This window comes from Carlito syrichta, unplaced genomic scaffold (genome assembly GCF_000164805.1).
Source record: "Carlito syrichta isolate Samal-C Ts95f unplaced genomic scaffold, Tarsius_syrichta-2.0.1 Scaffold309653, whole genome shotgun sequence".
Lineage (NCBI taxonomy): Eukaryota > Metazoa > Chordata > Mammalia > Primates > Tarsiidae > Carlito > Carlito syrichta.
Genome location: NW_007253749.1, coordinates 243,944 through 267,288, shown reverse-complemented (window position 1 = coordinate 267,288; position 23,345 = coordinate 243,944). Strand labels below are relative to the sequence as shown.

Sequence of the window (23,345 nt, the reverse complement as noted above, 5' to 3'; positions counted from 1 at the left end):
TTAAGAGACACAACTTGCACAATTAAACAAATGAGAAATTACTTTAAAATATCAATGAACTAAACTGAGTCAATAAGACATTTAGAAGCCTAAACAAATCAATAATAATAGAAAAATTTAGCCCTAGGCAGTTTCATAGGAATAATTTAAATGCTATCAGAATCAGAATCTTAAGATTTATCATCTTTTGCAAATCAAAACCACACTGAGATACCACCTAACTCCAGTCAGAATGGCAATTATCAACAACTCAAAAAAACAGCTGCTGGAGAGGGTGTGGCGAAAAGAGAACACTTCTACACTGTTGGTGGGAGTGTAAACTAGTGCAACCTCTGTGGCGATTCCTAAAAGCTCTAAATATCAACCTCCCATATGACCCCACAATTCCCTTACTGGGAATATATCCTGAAGAACTCAAATCACTCTATAAAAAAGATACCTGCACACGTATGTTTATCGCAGCATTGTTCACAATAGCAAGAACCTGGAAGCAACCATGCTGCCCATCAAAAGAGGACTGGATTTAAAAAATGTGGTACATATACATGATGGAATACTACGCAGCCATAGAAAAGAACAAAATCATGAATTTCGCAGCAACCTGAATGGAACTAGAGTCTATAATACTGAGTGACCTCTCACAGAAACAAAGATCCGAGTATCACATGTTCTCACTCATATAATGGGCCTTGAACATCCAATGTAATACTATAAAAAAAATGACCGACAGTTGTGGGAAACTATGGGGGGGAGGGAGATGGGATTAATGGTAGCAAATATCTGTCTGGGGACGGGGAAACATCTCTTATCAACAGGGTGCCTGAATGAAACATATTTGTATACCTAACCCTTAACTGTACCCCACAATATCATGATAAAAAATATTGATTAAAAAAATTCAACATCCATAAAAAAAAAGATTTATCATCTTCTTGAATATAAACAAAGGAGAATAGTCTTTTTAAATATAAAACTGGCATAATACTGAAATCATACCCAACAAAGATATAATAAAAAAACTGCAGGCTAATATCATTTATAACCATGTATACAAAATCATAAATTAAATATTTAAAAACATAATAAGGACAGAATAACTAAATGAAGTCTGCAAGAATGCAAAAAAATATTTTGATGCAATTCATCACAGGTAACTAGTTAAAAGAAAAAAAGCATATTATCATCTACTGAGGCCAAAAGAGTTACTTTTTAAGTTTTTTTAAAATTCTGTTTTTAAAAAATGGCAAAAAGTGGGATCTGTACCTTCTCAATGTAATCATGTACACACAGAAAAATTGGCAGAAGATATAAACAGACAGCTTACAGTAAAATAAGTAGAGATACAGTCAAATATATAAAGTTAGTTAATAAGCATAAGAAAAATGGTTTCAACCTCTGTAATAATAAAGGCAAAAGAACTCAACTATGAAACTATCATCAGTTTGGGCATGTTGTTGAGGCTGTGAAGAGGGAGCTGAGTCCTTCTTTACAAAAGACTGAGATAGATATTAGCTGGTGGGATGGCTATGTGCAATGGTTAAGGCAATCTTTCTAAGGAATGCATGCAAAAGAAAATGCATGGTGTATGCTTTGATCTAAGATCTCACATCCCAGAATTTACACTAAGGAAGTAATCAAACTAGAGATAAAGAATACTTTTTTTTTTTTTTGAGTTGGAGTATCACTCGGTCGCCCAGACTGGAGTGCATTGGCCGCTCCTGGCCACCGCAGCCTCGACCTGCTGGGCTCCGGCGATCCTTCCACCTCAGCCTTCCAAGTAGCCGGAATTACAGGCATGCGCTACCACGCCCGGCTGATTTTTTTATTTATTGTGGAGATGAGGTCTCGCTGCCCGGGCGGGTCTCGAACCCGCGGGCTCAGGCAATCCACTCACCTCAGCCTCTCAAAGGCGCGGGATTACAGGCTGAGCCACTGAGCCCGGCTAAAAGAATACTTTTTAAACAACATTCATTACACATTTGTTATAACAGTGAACACTCCAAAAAACGACATAAATTCCTATCACAAATATAGATGATTCTCATGTTTTTCCACTTTATCGACATGAAAAGATGTCCACAAAATGTTGATTTAAAAAAGGCAAAAGGAGTATATGTGATCTCATCCTCTGTAAGGATACGACAGAATCTTGCAGCGGTATCTGGAAGGATACTCCACTAACATCCATGGTGGTCATTTCTTGGATAGTATATGTACTTTCTGCTTTTCTCTTTTTTGTGTACTATTAATGGCAATCATGTATCATTTTACAAAAGCAATAACTTGCTCCATATAATCAAGCCTCCAATTGACCTTGACGTCTACAGAATGAGGCCAGAATCTTTTAGCCTCTCTCTCAATTTCTTGCTGACCTGGCTCACCATGGATTACTTCTATTCACAGGACACATGGCCTTTGCCTCAGTCTACAATCACCTCTCCACCCACCACCCACTTCTAGTGGACCTGGAAGTCCCAAATCAAAGTCTGCCTGCTCAGGAAGCCTCTCCACACTGTGCCTGTAGCTGGTGGCCACCTGCCTTCTCTATAACAGGTCTCCCTACCTTACAGGTGTCGTGTGAGCAAGGCAGATGTAGACTCCTTGAGAGGAGAGGCACTTCTTCCGCCTCAGAAATGTTCCCTCTGACTGAAGGCAGTAAATTTCCCAGCAAAGAAAGCCCAGTGTTCAAATAAACAGAACATAGCTGTCTGCTGGTAAGAGCGCATAAAGCTTCTTGGGAACCTTTAGGCCAGGTTTCCAGTTATGCCCCTGAGTCATCTCTAGGATGGTATCTTGCCTCTTTTCTGAGCTTGTTAATTACCAGCTTTACTGGGAAGTTGCTAGGAAAGGTCAAGGTGACTCTTCCAAAGAGGTGCAGCATGTAGGGAATGAGTCTCACCTGGTTTATGGTGGCTTTCAGCATTTCCAGGAGCAGCAGAGCACCTTCTGTGCACAGCCCAGTCCGGAGTACTTCTTCTTGGTGGTGTTTCTGCAGGAGCCACTGGAGCATGGCATCAAGACTGTCCTGGAAGAGGAAGCAGGGTCTGTAAGAAGACCTATGGCTGCACACAAAGGGGACCAGCTTTGCAGCCAGTGCATTGAGTTTCTCAGGGGGTCCCAGTGGGAAAAGCAAAACAGCATAGTAGCAGCCTAGGTAGTTAGCCCATATAAAAAAAATCTCAGCCTAGTTGTTGGTGTGTAAGGGAAAAATGCACCTCAAAGAAGGTGCTGAAAAATCCCCTGGCAACTTGCATCCAGTTGAGCTCTTTTGGTCTGATATCACAATGTACCATCAATGTGCCAATCAACATTAATAAGTGAGATTAATAAGACATATGAAGTGAGATTTTTATAAGTGAGATTAATAAGACGTGAAGAATTCAAAGTTTTCAGGGAAAAGTGAAAAGTGCAGAGGAGAAAGCATGATGTTTAGAATCAGGATTGCCTAACTTTGCCTTTTTAGTAACTGAGCTCAGGCAAGCTATTCAACTTCTTGGCAGCTCAATTTCCTTGTCTGATAATTACATTATCTACCCCATGGGATTGTTTAAATATCAAGCAAAATAAAGTATGTGAAACATCTATTATGAATCCCATCACTTAGTAGATGTTTGTTTTCTACAATAGGTTAGAGAAATAAAAATTCAGCGTCTCAATGACCTTAGTGTAGTATAGAAAGAACTTTATTTTGAAGTGTAATGTATAATACTGTTAGCATGTATCAAGATTTAGGTTTGTTAAAGATAAGAATATACAAGAGAAATTAATTTTTTATCCTTCTCTTTGCAAAGTCATGACCCACCCACATTTCTATTCAGTTAAGTTTAACTCAGTGAAATTAAGACCAAGAAGCAGTTTCCAAATCTGCTATTTGTCAGGTTCCCAGAAAGGCAAGTCAAGGCAGGGTCTGTTCTTCAGGGGCTCAGCACCTAAGGAAGCAGACACATGTAAATATGTTGGTGCCATCAATATAAGGTAAAGGTACCCTGAGGCACAAAGAAGGAAATGGTCTCCTCTGTCTGGATTTAAGGAGAAGGTGGTTGAACTGAGTGAGAAGGGAAGACACCTCCACTAGGCAGGTGATGGTGGGAAAAGGAATCATTAAGGCATGGGGCGGGCGAGCACAAAGCAGCTGGTCTTACTGGGGAGATGATTTAGGAGAGTCACAGATGAGAGTAGGTGAATTGTAGGCAGGTTAGAAACACAAGTCAGGTTCCCAGAGATGAGAGATCTTGGTGCCAGCTATGGAGTCTGAACCTGATCTTACAGGAATGAAAACCAGTGAACAGCTGAATTTTGTAAGTGGGAGAGTGGATGGTGAGAAGGTGCAAACAATGAGTGTAGACTCCTCTTTGGAGAAATTGGGCCAAAGAAGGACAGGAAAGTGATAAACAGGGCAACAGTTGGTCAAGAGTATATGAGTCAAGGGACAGCCTCTGGTTTTAAGTGGCCTATGAGGAAAGAGTCAGTAGAAAAGGAGAAACTGAGAATACAAAATGGAAAAAAGAGGAGTACTACAAGGTGATGTCACTCAAGGAAAGAGCTGAAGGAAATTAAGATCAGCCTTAGAAAGCTTCCTTGACCCAGTGATGGTGGAGGGAAGGTGATAAAGAAGGTTACAGTGGGTGGTGGAGGATGGGATGCTGAGGTAATTCCACCCCGAGCATCATGTCATTTCCCTAGTTGTGCCCAGAAGGAGAAAGATTTTTTTTAAAAAAGCTGATCCAGATCAGAGACTTACTGGGAGGAAGGATGGGAGACAGTAGTTGAGGAAGTCAAGGGGCTGATAGGAGGGCATTTGAAGAGCTAGCCAAGGGGCACAAAACTGCTAGGGAAGGAAGTGGGTCAGGCATAGTACAAGTTGAAAGAAGTAGAGGTAGGTAAGCGAGAGGGTATTAGGAAACTTCCTTAGTCATAAGGAATTAGAAGATCAAGTGTGTTTCTCCATGCAGGAGGTGCTCTGAGAACCTACTTTGGGCTCGTCCATCAGCTCTGTGAGTGGTGTCTGCAGGAAGAAGGTGGAAACGATGAAGTAGACTTCCGGAATGTGAACGTGGTGGGCCAGAAAGTCGTTCAAGACGCGGAACCCAGGAAGAAGGCAGGGGCTCTGCTCAGGCAATGGAGGGTGGCTCTTCAGGTTGTCTATTGATCAGGTGGAAGGGGCAGAAAAACCAACTGAGAACAGTTGTTGAACAAGGTAGAGACTGGACACATGAGAAAATACCCTGCCACCCTGCCATAAAAATATGAATAGAAATATACATCACACACAAATGAGAGCAAGGAAGTGTTCAATAATAATTTCTTTCCCTGTTCCTGACATGCTCATTCATTCATTCAAAAACAGATACTTGGGGCCTATCACGTAGGAGGCAACAAGAACATTTTGTATTAGGCAACAAGGACATAGAGTTTTGACTAAATATACAGAATTTCAGCTACTCGTGAAGTTTACAATGTAGTAACGTGGACAGGCATTAAGCAATTAAATATTCAACTAAATAATGCTTATAAATTGTGATAAGCATTATGGAGGAAATTAATAAGGGCAGAGAGAATTTAAAGAGGTGCTCTAATTCAAGGGGACCACTCTTCTCCTATAGAACATGGCATTTGAACTGAGATCTGAGGATGAAACCATATCAGTGGGAAGAGATACCCCAGGAAGAGGAAGCAGAGTATAAAGTACCCAGGAGAACAGGGATAAGCAGCCTGTGCAGAAGGGAAGGCAGCCTCCAGGGCCTGAAGTGCAGTGGGGCTGCAGGAGATCCTGCAAAGGAAGTCAGGGTGGGGTGGCGAGGTTGATCTGGGTGTAGGCCTTGGAGTCAGGGCTTCAGGTGATTCTACTGCACAGAGCCTAGGTTCCAAGTGGGAAGGGCCACTTGTCCTCACTCACAGCCCGGGAGGAGGTAATGCCCCACTTCCACTTCCTAGAAACTGCCACCCACTCACCCATCACAATGTCCATGCCCTCAGTGCTGCGTTCCACCCAGGATCCCGCAGACAGGCCATCTTTAAATCTTCCACGGAGGGTGGGGTGTAAAAGGAAGTGTAACAGCAGCTTCAGTGCCAGCACAGTGGTGCTGGGATGCAGGTGGCCCTGCAGGAGCAGCAGGAACCAGTCTGGCCCTAGGCTCAGAAACATCTCTTCCTTTGACCTGAGGGGAGATAGAGGTCAATAAATGCAGTCCATTATCTCTTAGACCATAAACAAGTAACAAGTTCAAAAAATATGAAATGTCTAGCCTCATGAGTAACCTAGAAAAGGTATGTTAAGGTTAACATTTGGATATCACTTAGCAAAGTACAAATTGCATTTTAAAAGAAAATGCTGGCAAGATGGCTGTGTAATGGCTGCATCTGTCTGTGAATGACTGCTGTGTACATTGGCTAAAGCTTTTTAAAGTAACTGGAAACAGTGTACCAACAGATGTAAGAATGTGCATGTCCCTTTACAGCCCTACCTCACTAGTACTCATACAGAGTATGACAAGTCATCTATCTAATTTAGCTACCATCTATGCAGTCATATAAAGCATATAATGATTATTCGCCTCCCTTTTTAAAGACACTAATCAAAATTAATCTAAACAAAATAGTCCAAAATTTATACATTTTTATCAGTTTAGGCAAAAGAAACCATAATGAACTATCACTTTCAAAAATGGACTTTAAAATGATGCTGGGGGTACTGGAAGAAACTAAAGAGCAGGACAGAGAATGGTCAATCTGGCAAAAGGCAACAGGCTCAGCAAAGAACCCAAACTGCTGGGAACCAGAAAAGGATTCCTCTATGCTAGACAGTGTTCTCAGCTGACTCACTAGGCATTATAAGGGTGTGGCTGGTATCCAGTGGAATGAGCACTAGACTAGGAGTGAAGAGACGAGATAGTCTTTGTTTCTAGCCCTCCCTCTGATATTTACTAACGGGATGACTTTGGCAGAGCTCTTGATGTGCTCTGGTCATTTTCCTCAGTGATGACATTGATGGTGGTGATGGCAATAGTGATGAGATCAGTTAGCCCACAGAATATTTACAGTATCCTAAGCACCATTGTCAGGGCTATCCACATATTAATTTGTTTCATCTTCACTGTAGATATCTACTGAAGGTATTGTTTTGGTTCAGAACGATGAGTAGAGGAAAGCATGCAGGGCTTAAGTATCTTCCCCTGGGTCCCAGAAGGTCTAGATGCCAGAGTCCATGTGTTAAGTACCATACTACATTCCCTTTCAAAAAGCTGGAAAAGGAAAGACTGGACTAGCTCATCTCCAAGGCATCTTCCGGTTCTATCATGTTCTGATTCTAGGAATGTAAAGACTTGTAGTCTGGTAAATTTTTAAATGTTATTTGCTAAGTTGCTTATTGATGGGTAACTCCTCACCCCACCCTCAAACACATACACACTAAGATGTAAACCCAGCAAAAGCAGGGATCTGGGCTAACTTTCTCAGTGCTTCAACCTAGGATCCTGGAATAGTGTTGACATACAGTAGGCACTCAACAAATAGGTGTTGAATGAATGTCTTCAGGGTTAGAGATAAAGCAGGCGGGCAGCAGGGGATAGTTAATGGAATCAGCTTTACGATTGCACATGATTTTAAAAGTTAATTGAAGGTAGATTCTTCTTTTTCCAACTTGGAAAAACAACTAACTAACTAACACTAAAAAGCAGAAAAATTTGGCAAGCGTATTTCTTGATAGATGTTACTTAGGCTATTTCTCCATCCTATTGTCTGCCAAGTGCAGGACATCAACATCGGAATTTGTTAGAACTGCCAAAACAATAACAATTATACTACAGTAATGGTGACAAAGGAGTTTATTGTAATTATACCAAATCTGCTTCTAGTTACTCATGCCTGTTTAACATTTGCATCAGAATATCTTAGGGCAAGTTCTGGTTTATTGGGTGAAGAGAACATAATTTTCTTTCTGACTAGTGCAGGAAACACACTGCAGAACACAGACTCAGAGATGCTCAACTTTTCATTAAGAAAAGGTTTAATACTGCACCTTCCATGAGACAATCTCGTGCCAAATTGCTCTTCCTGGAGCTACTTACTCAGGGGACAAATGAAGTTGGGGAGAAGATATTACACTGAGCAGCATCTCCAGCAACTGGTTTCTGAGCCAGATTGTCTTTCCAGATGTTTGGCTTCCAGCTACAAAAAAGAATTCAGATTTGAGAGAAAACGGATGTAAAGTGACATAATATTTGCTGCACTAAGCAATCATATTCACCAAATGCTTAGTCCACCCAGAAATTGTGGCATGGATGAGACTCAAATTTTGGCATTTGATTTTTAGACTTCAATGCAATGCTTAAAAAGAATTTCAGAAAATGTTTCTAAAGTTTCCTGACCTAGAAATGTCTTCAGTGCTGCTATATTATCAAAAACAAATACTTAAAATGATAACGGCAAACATCTTTCAGTAGATGAATCTATTTAAAATTATCAAATGCTGCAACATTTCATGAGCACCAACTATGTACTGGTATTATGTGAGTCATTGGGAACAGAATGGTGAAGACGATAGTCTTTGTTTTCTTGGTTCCTGCTTTCAATTTGCTTCCAGGCTAGGCCTTTTGTATATGTGTTGAACTAAAAATAGAACTTGAATCCTAGCAGAGGTATATAGAGACAGTAGAAGAAGAAACTTTACTTCTGAAGTATTGTTAAAGCCGTGAAGGGCATGTTAACTATGTTTTAGATGAATGTTTTAGAGTAAAGTCCATATGAAAAGGAAGGTTAACTAAATAAGCTCACTGTTGGCCCATTTTACAGTCATTCATTTCCTCAGTTGCCAGTCATTTTATAACCAATTTAGGGCACACACATCATGCTGCAGAAATAGGACTGATAAGGCAACTTGGAAAAGTCCAATCAGCTTTTCCCCTTTTTAGATTCTGGCTCCATCTCTGATCAAGCTCCTAATCTCAATGAGCCTCAGTTTCTTCATCTACAAAATGGAATTATAATTTCTGATTTGAGACTTGACCTACGGGTAAGAGATAATATAATTTATCTAGATTAAGTCATGATGTCCAAGAGACTCTTTTGTGATAATGAGATTGTTTTATACCTGCCAGTCCAACACAGCAGCCACGAGTCTCAGGCAGTTATTGAGTACTTGGAAAGTGTCATGTGAGTGAGGAATTGAATTTTTAATTGCATTTCATTTTAATTAATTAAAATATAAATTTAAAAGGCCACAGGTGGCTTAGAGGCTCCCATCTTGGACCACGTAGATCTGGAGGGCAAAGGACAGAATGGTGGTAATTGTTCAGTCACACCATCCTAGGATAGGGAATGCTGAACAGATGTAGCTACTGTTCTGCATCTGGCTGGGGAAAGAAAGAGAGACTCAAAGAAATACATCACAAATCTGTGCACTATGGTAAGACCAAGGGGCTTCAGAAGAACAGAGGAGGTGACTTAATCTGGCTTGGTGGGACTGGGAATGGCTAGTCTAATGTGAGGATGGGGTGGGGAGCAGAGGTGGAGTAGGAGGTAACATTCTTCTAGAGAGAACAGCACATCCAAAGCATGGACAGAGGGCAGACCTCCACAAGTCAGGGTCTGCAAGTGCTTCAGAGTGCTGGAGTTGGGGGAGGGGGGAAGATTCAAACAGGAAGGGAGGTGGGATCCTAAGTCCCAAGTGCTGGTCTACAGGGAACTGATTTTATCCTGGAGACCTCAGAAGCTGTTCCAGGTTTCAAAGCAGGCATACACAATTTGATTTGATTCGTGACCATCATCATAACACTATTGCCTCACAGGCCACCATCTGGTAACCACTGGTCAGCTGTAGGTGCCTTCCTCCTTTGCTCAGCCCCTCCCTCTTCAAAATGGCCCCACATTGTGTGCCTCTCAGGGACTCCATGAGGGTTGTCTTGCTGCCTTCAGACTGGTAGTTGGGAAAGGTCTTCTCACCAGGCAAGGAGGGGTCCAGGGCTCCATTCACACAGATCGACCTCTCGTTCACTGATGAAGGCTTGAGGGTGTACACAACAAACAGCCCGATCCTTTATGCAACAGGGAGAGAAGGACAGGCTCAAAGGCAGGTTCATCCCATGTCTACTCAGCACATGTTTGCATTTTCTATGCAGACCCACCACATGACACTTAAAATGATAGTTTAAGGGGAATCACTCACATTACACTGTGATCAGTACAATAGTTACAGAGACTTCTAAAATCTGTCAGGATTCATGAGAGAAGTTAACTTTGGCTCTGCCAGATTAACATGTCAGATAATAATGGGAAGGAAGGCTAAATGTGGTGGCAGCTAGGACTGTCATTTGGGAAGTCTGTTTGAGGCAGGCATGTTGGGGCATCGGCTGGTAAGAATAACTGTACTCACGAAAATTACTGAATTCTTGGACATAATAGGGGAGTTGAGCACCAGGGGGCAGTAAACACATAGCCCTGCTGGGGAAAGCTGCCTGTCCCATCCTAACTCCAGCAAACCTATCCATTTTCCCAACTCTCAGCCCTGAAGAAAAACCCCTGGAAGGTTCCAAGTGATGTTGGATTGAGCATGGTCAGGAGAGAGCTGGAGCCTACACTGTCTTGTAAAATGGTCTTGGGGCCCGCTCTTCACCCTGAAAAGCTTGGCGCAGTACCTGAGCAAGTCCTGGATGCTAAAGTGGCCCCTCAGTTGACAGCCCAGGATGGCAATGATGGTGGTGATCTTGGAGGGGGTAAGGCTCGGCTCATTGAAGAGGAAGACAAGCTTGGGTATAAGCTGTGTCTGGTGGGCAACTTCAGCATTCCTGGGTCCTTCCCTAGTGAGCCCAGGAGAGAAAGAGAGAGTAAAAGCTTTTACTGGAATGAACCCAATTTGCTATGTTTCTGTTAAAAAGATTTTCCAAACTGGGCTTGTTCTGAGGCCCACTGACTCCAATGCTGTCTTGACAACTTGTCAAGATGCTGTCAGACATCCACTGAAAATGTGCCTGCCAAGTGCCAGAGTTGCTTGGGCATGGTCCCTTCTACCCCACCCCCCATTCCCTGGAAACCACCTTCAAAAACAAACCCCAATTATTGACTTTTACATTCTGAGCCTCAGGGAGAACAAGTGCTGGCCTCAGAAAACTCAGAACAAAGACAACAGACACTCATGTGACTCAGGAGCACTTCCCAACAGCCAAGAGCGCAGGACCCTTTGCTAGCCTGTCTGGGTGTGCGATCTTCCTGCCTGCCCCAAACCACAAAATGGATAGACACATCGCTGAGAGCCAAAGGAGAAAAAGACAGAATACAAGTATCCACATCCCCCTCCCTAGGATAATCACAAATCCAATTTCCAGTAAATTCTACCCCCTCGAAGAGAACAGCTCCCAAGATAAATGTCTATTTCTTAGAAAACAATAGGTTTAAGTACAGGAAGAAAGTAGAGGGTGAAAGTGAGCAGACTGCTCCTCTTGAGAAGTTTTTTTTGGGTATTAACACGTTAACTTCTGCTGAGCTCCACAACTCTGATACACCAAAGAGGCAGAAGCAGCCCAATTCTGTGTGTAATTTATTTCCATAGGCCTGTCAGGGAAGAAGTGCATTCCTCCACCCAGAAGTTCCAGGGCCTCTGTTGCTCTTTCTTATCATAGCACCGAGTAGCATGTTTTTCTGAGTCCTTTCTCCATAGGATTGTGGCTTATTTTTCTCTAAATTTTAGCACTAAGTAGAGTGTAAAATGTAGTGAGTTTATAATAGGTATTCAATAGTAAGTGACTGAATGAAAAGATGTTTACAAATATATTCAAAACACCAAACGTGCCAGTGATCGCTAGAATAGCCTGGACCATGAGGAAGCAGGTGGAGGCTTCCTTGTCTCCCTTCTTCCTTATTCTGATCACAGTCCCTGGTTCATTTGGGAGCAAACTCTTTCTAACTCCCTTGCATCCACTCCAGAAGGGAAGCCATGCTCCTGGTCCAATGAGACTCAATCCTATAGTTAGGACTATGGAATTAAAAAAAAACCCTCTCTCTGCTGACTGTGCTAAGCTAAGGATATCCTCTGTGGAGCTGCTCAGGAGCCACCTTGCTGGCACAGAGGAAGACCTGGCAACATGAAGGCAGCATGGGTGAAGCAGAGACAAGAATGATGACAGAGATCAGAATAAATGACATGAGCACCACTCAGCCATGGGAGGAGATCTGCCCCTTTCAATTTCAAGAGTCAATGAATTTCCTCTTTATTGGCCTTCTTTTCTCCCTCTATTCTTCCCTCCCTCCTCCCTTTCCTCCTCCTTCATTTCTTACTTTCTTAAGTTGGCTTGAGTGTATTTCTGCCACATGCAACCAAAAGAGCCTTGGCTAATTCAAAAGCGGCTTAGAGAATTCATTTAAAAGGAGAGTGGGCCTTTGCTGGCTACAGGTTCTGGGTCTCCAATATATGCTAGTCACTGGGGCTAGAGAGGCCTCTAAGACCCCAGTATTTACCCTCCTGAGGCTCAAGACCATCCGAGGAGACAGATCTGCCCCACATGTTAGTCACTGGGAAGGATGTACTACCACTGGGGGACTCAGTGCTCTGGGAGCTGGAAGGAGTCACTGGCCATCCTGCCTTCTCAGTCTCTATTCTTAGCATTGCTTTTTGTCCTAACTCTCGGGCTGCCAGAGCCCAGCCTACCTTGGTGATTGAAGAATCTCCACAAGATGGGAAAAGAGGGCAAGCTCCAGGTTGTCTGCAGTATTCATCCAGAGCTGGAAGACAGAACAGACACACAATAAAATGAAGGCATGGGAGGAGAAGGGTTTTCAGGTAACATGAGAAGATCTGGTGCTGGATCTGACTTGGAACTACCTGTACCAGCACTGGAATCAGACCAACTTTCCTGACATCTAGAACTTGCAGGGTGTCTCCTCTGGAGGAAAGCCTTCTCTCCCCATCTCTGCTGCTACCTGGTGCTTCACTGTGGGTCTAGAGTCCAACTAAGGACACTTGCATGAACCATCTCCTACATCTGTCTAGCCCTGAGCCCATGGCCTGAGGAGTCACATATCAAACACATCTCATCATGAGTCTGGATAAGAGTTGATGAATCCTGCAAGGCAAATGCTGGTGTTCCCACTTTATAAAGATGAGAAAACAGAGATTGAAACAGAACAATTAAGCGTCAGGCTCTGCTCACCACCACCAAGTGGTAGGACTGGAAATAGAAGCCAGTTCCTGACTCTCAGGTTTTATGCTGTATTGACTATGCACCCAACTTGGCCATGCAACACGTTCTTCAGTTGCTGTCTGTACAACCTGCAGCCTAGCTCACATTGTCTTCTCCTGCATGACAAAATATTGAGTGACACAAAGACATGAAATTCATTGAGATTTAACAGGTGAAGTTTATCACTCAGGTTATTTTCATTCATAGTAAACAAATACAGCTGCAAATTGTCTCTCTGGTACAGAGTTGATGGCCTGCCTTCATGTCTCATTTTTATTTCCCTTTTGAGAGCTGTACTACTTTTCATCTCTAAATACTGACAATTCCTAAGGCCCAGAATACAAAAGTTTCAGACACAAGATTATAAGAGTGCACCTACATAGCAGCAAAAAGACCTTTCACTTATAAATGACATCATTTCTTGGAGGCAAGAGATGCCATACAGAGACCCAAAATATAATTATCTGCATTTAGCAAATAAAGAGAGTGAGGCTCAGAGAGACCAAGTCACTTTTCCATCACAACATTTTTTTTAATTGGTAGAAACTGGTTGCAAAGCTAGCCTGTGTGACTGTGAAGCCCATTTCCTTTCCTCCACACTGGGTCTCCACAGACATCTCCTGCAGACAGTGACCCATAGGGTCAGTAATCAACTTTACTTGAAATGAAGCAGGTGCCTGTGGCTTTGTTCTCTTCCTGAAGAGAGAATGCAGAAGAGCCCCAGTGGACACAAGCTTATCAGGAGACCTAAGAAGTCAGGGACCATCCCTCCCCAGTCCCCGGGTCTTACTTCACCTGTGCCACATGGTAGACATTGAATAAGGATTCATTTTTTTTGGTATTTTATTTTATTTTTATTTTAAAGATGTATAGTACAATTCAGGATTAGTTATACAAGTGATTATTGTGCAGGTAAAGTCTGGGCCTCCCCCACTTCGCCTGGTTGAGATTAGGTACTCTTACTGATGTTACGCACCCCACCCCACCCCCTAGGCAGTTTCTGGCTACTGCCAATCCCTTTCTTATAGTATTACAGTAAATGCTCAGGGTCTGCTTATGAGTGAGAATAAGTGGTACTCACTTCTTTGTTTCATTATTTTTTAAAAAGAGTAAATGAACAATAAGCCAAAGTAAAATAAGTGGATTGCTCTTAAGCTAGAAATGGACAGATTTCCAGTCCCTATAAGCACAGGCACTTCCCAGAGATGGGGCAGCTGCCATTTGGGACAGCTAATATGGACAAATGCTGCTCTAATGGGGGTATGTGTATCCAAGAATGGCACCTCAACATACACATCTGTAGGACTCCAAGAGCCCTACACACTTAGGGTATCTTTAAGGTAATCATTTGACAAACAATATGACAGGCTCATTGTTGTGGACTGAGAGAACTGAGAAAATAAGACATGAACCTACCAGTTTAGTGATGCCACACTCTTTACCTCTCCACAGAAGTTTCCTACCTCTTTAATTTTCTCTCCAGAACATTAGAACAACAATAAGTTGCAACACACATTCAAGGCTGCCTAGCTCTTCTGAAAATTACTTATGTAATACCAAATATCAAAACTTGGAGATGCACAGACAATTGAATCTTTTGATTGATAGCCTGTGTCTCTAACCATGTAGTGTGGTGTCTGGATTCGATTTGTTTGAATATCAATTGGATACTGTGTCAGACGTTGCTCTCTTCCCAATGCTGAGACCACCTCACTCTCAGCGATGAGCTGGCCTGTGCCTTTGCTAAGAAACCAGAAACCTAAAACTTAGATGCCCTTGACTTTCTATCTCTCCCCCCTCACAACTTCCCGTCGCTCCCTGCTTCTCAACTTCCTGTCTCTTGTTCCCTCACAGCTTCCTGTTCCTCCTAGCCTCAACATATTTCCTGTCCTTCACAACTTCTTCCTCCCTTTCTCATGCCAGTCATCAAGGATTTTACCCTTTCTCATGTGACTCACTTTCTTGTTTCCAAACCCCCCATCTCTTTTGAGAACTTGTTTCATTAATAGCATATTTTCTCATTAACATGTTAACTGCCCCATTTTTATTGCCTCTGCCCCCTCAGCCTACACTCAAACTTAAGTCACTGCCATCTTAAAACACAAAAGAATGAGTCTTTAAGCTCCCACCCCTCTATTTTCTTCTTCAAAAATCCACTGTCTCTACTTTCAGCCTCCTTGCCATGCTCCATGTCACTTCTTAGTGGCTTCTAATCCCACTATTTACTTTTCACTAAGTTTGTCAATGACCACCAATGTCCAAGTACAGTGCACACATTCATCCTCATTATACTTGGTGTAGACAGAACATGCCTTTTGGGAAACTTTTTGAAATTTTCTCCTCTCAATCTTTAAATTTTATTTTATTTCGTTTCATTTTACTTTTTAGCATCTAATTTTTGGGGTTTTTTTTGGTTTGCTTTTGGTTTTTTTCTCTCCTTAATCTTACTTTAAAAGTACCAGATCACAGGAAGGGGTAGTTTACTTAGGGTGGAGTGGAATAGATTGATGTCCATAAGAATTCTAGGAGCAGGCAGTGGGAGCATGATGGTTTCCCACAGGTTCAATTCCTGGGCCATGCTGGTGGCAAGGACATCTTGGCACCAGGCTGCCTCTGGGCATGATCATAGCATTTCAGAAGGAGCAGCAGCTGCTGCTGCAGTCAAGGCAATATATCTTATTTAGTGGAATCAGAGGACTATTTATGCACATCTCCTTTTCCATTGTACATGGGGAATCCATTCTCCAGGCCTTGCTGGCTTCCTCCACAATCTTCCCATCTATCTTCAGATCCAGGTCCAAGGCATTCATCCTTGCCTAGTTCAATTATCTAATACTATATTCAGAACTTTTGTAGCTATATTTATGAATAAGATTAGCCTGTACTTTTTCATTTCCTGGACTGCATTTTTTTTTGGTGTTCTGTTATCAAGAATAGTTTATGAAATAAGCTAGGAGTGATCATCTCTTCTGTGTATAAGTCTAGACATGGCTTATTTCCTAACTGGTAGGATTTTCCTATGAACTCTCTGTGCCTGGAGTTTCCTTGTAGCTATTGTTTGTTTCTACAGATTTTAAACCAGTAAGTCAGTTTATTTGATGGTTAAAGAATCATGTAGAGTTGATGATTAAATTTATTATAAAGTTAAGGTCAGATTCATTGTTAACTATTTTTAAATCTAAATGAGCTCTATGTTGTAATTCTTAAAAGTAGTTACAATATACAATGTCATAGTGTAGTTAAATTTCATTACACAGTCTGTACTTTCTACATTTATTTATTATTTGCTTGTACTTTTAAACTGGGAATTGATCACTTAGTCTATATTAAACATCAAGATTAGCAACAAGTGGCTTTAACTGTTTTGTGATTTTTCAAGGGGTTACTTCAATTTGCTATTTGAATGAGATAAAATACTTCATTTATGGTTTAAGAAATGGATAATATTAAATTGTCATTCCATTAAAAAGTCTTCTAATTGAGAAAAAAAGGATCATTGATGTTTTTAAATTTCATTTTGAGTGAACTCTGAAAATTTATATTTTCTATGAGATTGTCCAAATGAGCTAAGTTTTCTAATTTGTTGGCACAGTTACTGATTCTACTTTCTAACTGTTCTCATTCCTCTGTAGAGTGTTCCCCCTTTCCTTCCTAAGATTATTTATTTGAGCCTTCTGTCTTTTTTTTTCTTGGCCAGTCTTAACAGAGGTTTGCCTATTTTAGAAAAACCAGTAATTGGCTTTGTTGATCCTTCATATTTTTTCTTTCCTATTTTATTAACTTGTGTTCTGATTTTTCTTTTTCTTTCTTTCTTTCTCTGAGCTTTGTTTCCATTTTTGTTTTTCTGTTTGACAGTTATAACTTCTTGATCTGGAGTCTCTGCTCATTAGTTTTAAAATGTTCTCATTTTCTAATATACATATTGATGACTATAAATTTCCCTCTGTGTCCTGATTTCTGCAGCAATCCCATAGTGTTTTGACATATGTTTCTCTTGTTGTTTGGTACTAAATCACTTCTAGTTCAAGTTATGATTTCTTCATTGACTATTCTCTTTATTCCACTACCTTTGCCACAGCTCAGCTTTCAAAGTCTTCTACCTGGTTTTCTGCAAACATCACATGACTAACTCTCCTGTCTTGGGGCTCTTACCACAACAAAATGCCTAAAACAAAATGCTCACATGTCACCATACCTAAAACAAAATGCTCACGTGTCACTCTTCAGTTAACATGATAGCTATCAGAAACTTGGCAAAATTTATAACAATCTTAAAATTGTTTAGAAAGGCTTTATTCTCACCATTCGACTTAATAATTTATTCTAAGAAAATGTTTTTAAAAGTAGAAAAAACATATGCACAAAAGTGCAGTCTATAGCAACATTTATAACAACCCAATATAGGAATAATCCAAGAATTTGACAATAGAGAGATAGTGAAAAAACCAGGAACTGTTCAAGATAAAATATTATTCTGATCTCAGGACAATGCTTGTTTGTGTTTATAATAAAGATATCTATATGTTTTTGTGATGTGAGAAAAGACAGGACTCATAATAATACCTACAGTATAATCATAATTGTGATTAAAAATATATGTTACACATGAAAATTACTACAAGAAAATGCATCCAAATTTGACAAGAGTTGGCTAAGTCTTGGAAATAAGAGGGTTCTCCCCTACTATTCTGTAATTTAAAAATATTCTGTAGTAAGTATATATTAATTTTTAATAAACAAAGAGAAGATTTTAAGAATACTTCTGCAGGTCCCAACATGTATAGGCTAAAGCATTGTCTGTGCAATTTAGCACCTTGGGCCTGACTTCTCTCCTTTGCCTTCCTGTAACCAACACAGACCTGTAGGCCCCTGCCAAGCTGCTTGTCTCAAATGCCCATGGCTGTTCTCACCCTGAGTACAGTATTTGCAAATAGTATATATGTTCCCCCTGGAAGGTTATTTTTCCTTGCATTCTGCTAAAGTCAGTCCCAGAGTTTGTGATCCCTAAAATTGAACTGATTGCTTTCTCACTATTTCCCAGATGCCCTGTGCCTGCCTCATTTTGGCATATAGTACACTGCAGTGACACCTTTACTGTATCCCGGGACCATCTGGCTGTGAAGAAGGGGTGGGTCCCAGTTATCACTGTCTGCAGGACACAGCTAGTACCTGCCTCCAGGGAGCATTCGGTAAACAATGCTTCATGAATGGATTGACTTGCCCAAAGAGGCTCTGTGCCAGACTCCTCACTTATCCTCAAGTGTGTCCTTCTGTATCTCCCGAGTCACCTCTTTAAAGGATCTTTGGAAATAGCAAATCACTCTTCAAAAGAATTGGGATCATTTTTGCTTAATCCTCATATGTAAATGCTACTTTACAGTTTTAAAATCCTTTCTTAGATACTATCTGGCTTAACCCCATGATAGCCTATGAGGAAAAGATAATAGCCTTCATTTCACACAGACGAGTGGGACTCAGGGAAGCCAAGAGACTTGCCTGAAGTCACACAGCCCATAGGTGGCAGAATTTGATCATAAACTGGGGCCTCTGGGCGGGCCTTTGTGGTTTTCCCTCCTCACTAACATTATGATTATGAAGGAAGCTGACCTACTGGGTCTAAAGGAAACAGCAGACTTTCTTATACGATTTTACCATCACACACACAAACACACACACACACACACACACACACACACACACACTCCTGAAAGGTTTTACCATCACACACACACACACACACACACACACACACACACACACACACACACACACACACTCCTGAAAGGGTAAGGGCCAGTCTCCGATTTACCTCAAAATTGCAGAGGATGTGCTGGAAGATACCGATATTGGTGATAGCAGATGACCTGAAGCCCAGTTCTGCAGTGCCAGCAACTGAGAGGACCAGCTGAAAAATCCGATGGTTTAGGAGAGAGGCCTTTTTCCTCAGGAGAAATGCCATTATCTGAAAAGGATAAAACACAAAACAGTTTCCTCATGAATGTATCATTAGAACTTTCTCCTCTATCCACTGGTTGCTACCAGCATCTTTGGTCAGTTTGGTCTAAAAACCCTCCGCCACCAGCCTTCCCATGTTCTCAGAAGAAATACATGCACCTAAAAATTTAATGTATTTTGCCTACTTTATCATGCTTTTCAGTGTTACTTATCCCAAGATGTTGTTGTCTCTTAAGAATAGCAATTATAGAACCATTATCTTAAAAAAGGAAATACATGTTATCAACTTCTGTGGCTACTTTCCTGCCAATGACCACGTTTCTGTTCTGTGACTGGACTGTTCACTGAGAATTACTGGTTCTCTTTGAATCTTTTCCATGTTTCCGGAACACTATTCTCCCCTGGTTTCCTCTGTTGTTCCTCGGAGGTCTTTCTCATTTTCTGTTACTGAATCTTTTTCATGCATAACCATCTCAGACATGTTACTATGTCACCAGAAAGCCACCAACTGCCCATGAGCTGTGCCATCCTGTTATACCCACCCCTGGAAAGCCAGCAAAGTGCAGCATCCATCCCAGCATGGAGGCACCAGGGTCCCAGTCATAAGCTTCGTGGACCAACCCACTTCTAAGACTAAGAAGATAGTTTGCATCAAGCTTCACATCTCTGTTGACCTTGGCCACACACAAATTAGGGTGCCCAGCCATTGGCAGCTGGGGCCTCTCCCATTTCATCTGTACTCACAGCTCCTCTAACACACGGCTGAATTCCCCATCCCACATCTTGCTCTCTTTCCCTGTTCTCCCAGACACAGTCTCTCAACACACCTTTGGGAAACCTCGATCAACAAATACTCAACACTTTTTCAGGTTATTCAAGAAAGCTTTTTGATGTATATGGAATATAACCACGCTTTCAACCCTCTCAAGACACAATTAGGATGGCTGAAAGTTGCTTGAGAAAAATCGCATACTTCGGTCAACTGGTTTCACTTTACGTAAGTGGTGTCAAATGTCAAACCAGTATTCAGCTGGGTCTGACAGTCCGGCTCTGCCTTTCTCATAAGGTGTTTTTACTTATTCTACAGGCCATAATTTCATCACTTCTCCTTTCTCCTCTGATCTTTCTTTCTTTCTACCACCTGACTTAGTCATTGACTGAGAAGATAGAACCCATCGGACATAAATACTTTGCCTTTCCTCTACCAAATCTGCAAATGCCTGTGCTACATGTTGCATTCCTTTCCTTTGCAAGCAAGGTCTCTCTATCTAGCTTCTGGATCTTTCTCAAGGACACTGCTCTTTGGGATAGCTCTTCTCTCCTGGTTTGTGTTTGCGCTCTCTCTCTCTCTCTCTCTCTCTCTCTCTCTCTCTCTCTCTCTCCCCTCCCCCCATCACTTCCTTCCATGTACAAATATGCTCTGGTATTTCCCATCTTACAAATAAATAACCCTTCCTTGATCGCTAATCCCTCTAGCTCTGACCCCACTACTCTTCACCAGCAAATTTCCAGAAAGCACTATCAATACACTGCGGCTCCATGTCCTCACCTCACATTCTCTCTTCAACACTTTTTAGCTGCTGCTGTGTCCACCTGTTCATCTTCCTCAGAAAAGCCACCAGTGAATTCTAGGTGGCCAAATCCAACAGGGACTACTCTAATCTTAGTTTGCATCATTACTTATCAACATTTAGCATTGTTTGACTATATGTGCCTTCTAGAAATGCTTTTATCTTTCAGATTCTTGGACAAAATTATCTTTGGTTTCTTGTCCCTCTTTCTTCTCAATATTCTTTACTGGATTTTAATCATATTTCCAACCTCTATGTGGTCACTTCCTCATTGCTTCCTCCTCAGTCCTCTTCTCTTCTCTCTCCACTCTTTCTCATTGATGATTTCATCAATTTTCTTAAATGATGTCATTATACTAACAACCCTCACATTTATACCTCCAGCCCAGCCTGCCCTTCTGAGCTAAGAGTCATCTATTCACACTTGATAGTTCACCTTAGTGTTTCACAAATGTTTCCAACAGTGTGTCCCAAACGTCTTCCTTCCTTTCTGTCAGCGGCTTTTTGGGCACACAGCCTTGGCTGCTTTCCAGTGCTATCTGCCCAGCCTGCTCACATCCTGAGACCCTCCAGGTCAGGACACACTCTCATACCATGTTGGATTCTACTTAGTTCCCTGCATGAATCTCACCCCTCCAACCCATCTTCCACACTGATGCCCAAGGTCATTCTAAAGCGTCAATCATTCCATTTCTCTGTTCCAAATCTTCCTATGATTATCCTTCATGTCTGAATAGAATCCACACTCCTCGCAGTAGCAGAATGTCAGCACTCCCCTGCTCTCCATCCAACATGCTGTGCACTGCTCCATAATCATCCTTTCCTCCCAGTCATGTGGAGGAACCCATACCAGATCCCACGAATGTTTTTAATGTTAGTCTGGAACACTACCTTTATTCTTCCCCATGTTAAGAACATACATACTATTGGGTCTTCTCCAACTGTAGCAGCTTTTCTGTCCTCTCAATAAATCCTGCTTTCTCGCCTTCCAGCTGTCCGTGTCCCTCATTCTTCCTGGGCATAAGACAAGAACCTCGACCCTGAAGATCTGCAACCTGAAGAGCTGCAGAATATACGTTGGAAAAGCTGAGCACCCCAGAGACTGGTTTGCCAGCCAATAGAGCCAGCTGAACCAGGAAAGCCACTGGAAGAAGGTGAGACTCCAAAGCTGAGACACTTCGGGGGCTAGGCTTGCCAGCCTACTGAACCAGTAACACTCTCAGGGCTTGGCTTGCCAGCCCATTAGAGCTGACACTTCCAGGGCTAGGTTTACCAGACCCTCGAGATGACCCTCTCTGGGGCTTGATTGGCCAACCCACTGCACAGAATATACATTCTACTCATCACCACATGGAACTTACTCCAAGATCAATCACATCCATACCATATATCAAGCATAAACAAATTCCACAAGGTTGAAATCTTGCCATGCACACTCTCAGACCACAATGGAATAAAAATAAATATCAGCACCAACAACATTTCCCCAAAACCCACAAAGACATGGACACTAAATAGAATGATGCTGAACAACTACTGGGTCAACACTGAAATCAAAGCAGAAATCAAAAGATTCCTGGAAACAAATGAAAATGAAGAAACATCTTACTAAAACCTCTGGGACGCCATGAAAACAGTTCTAAGAGGGGAATTTATATCTCTACAAGCACACATCAAGAAAGCGGAAAGATTACAAGTGTAGAGCATAACAAATCACCTAAGGGAGCTGGAAAGAGAAGACCACTAAAACCCCAACTTTTACAGAAGAATCCAAATCACCAAAATTAGAGCCCAAATGCGGGACATAGAAGACAAAAATATCATAGAAAATATCAGCAAAACAAAAAGCTTGTTCTTTGAAGGAATTAACAAGATTGATGGATCTCTAGCCAGAATGACCAAGAAAAAGAGAGAAAAAGCCCAAATAAGCACAATCAGAAATACAAAAGATCAAACCACAACTGACCCCGAAGAAATACAAAAGATTCTCAGTGATTACTATGTACTTCTATGTGGAAACAAACTTGATAACCTAAATGAAATGGAGGACTTTCTGACATCACACAAACTCCCCAGGTTGAAACAAGAAGACATTGAGACAATAAATAGACCAATAACAACCCAGGAAATTGACTCTATCATACGAAAACTACCTACAAAAAAAGTGCCCTGGGCCAGATGGTTTTCCAGCAGAATTCTACAAAACGTACAAGGAGGAACTGATACCAATACTTTTGAAAGTATTCCAGGCAATTGAGAATGATGAAATTCTCCCCAAATCATTTTACAAGGCTAACATTACACTGATACCCAAACTGGGTAAAGATCCAACAAAAAAAAAGAGAACTACAGGCCAAAATCCCTTATAAACATAGATGCAAAAATCCTCAATAAGATTCTAGTAAATCAGATCCAAAAACACATCTCAAAAATCATCCACCATGACCAAGTAGGCTTCATCCCTAGGATGCAGGGTTGGTTCAACGTTCACAAGACCATAAACTTATAGTTACATAAACAGATGTAAAAACAAGAAACACATGATTATCTCTCATTAGATGCAAAAAAAGCTTTTGATAAAATCCAGCATCCTTTCTTGATAAAAACCCTCAAACACCTAGGTATAGAAGAAACATACCTCAAAATAGTA

The 23,345-nt window shown here is 41.5% G+C and overlaps 1 protein-coding gene across 1 annotated transcript in view; it reads right to left on the bottom strand.

The window, feature by feature from the left end:
- Window positions 1–23,345, bottom strand: part of LOC103269967 (WD repeat- and FYVE domain-containing protein 4-like) — a 116,471-nt gene that overhangs the window by 14,319 nt on the left and 78,807 nt on the right. Inside the window, exons 23-30 of the mRNA XM_021717323.1 lie at window positions 18,979–19,131; window positions 12,638–12,711; window positions 10,632–10,793; window positions 9,940–10,031; window positions 8,067–8,166; window positions 5,953–6,158; window positions 4,973–5,142; window positions 2,900–3,025 (exon numbers count right to left, since the gene is read on the bottom strand). Of these exons, the coding sequence (XP_021572998.1) occupies window positions 2,900–3,025; window positions 4,973–5,142; window positions 5,953–6,158; window positions 8,067–8,166; window positions 9,940–10,031; window positions 10,632–10,793; window positions 12,638–12,711; window positions 18,979–19,131 (1,083 nt within the window). The remainder of the gene's footprint in view (window positions 1–2,899; window positions 3,026–4,972; window positions 5,143–5,952; window positions 6,159–8,066; window positions 8,167–9,939; window positions 10,032–10,631; window positions 10,794–12,637; window positions 12,712–18,978; window positions 19,132–23,345) is intronic.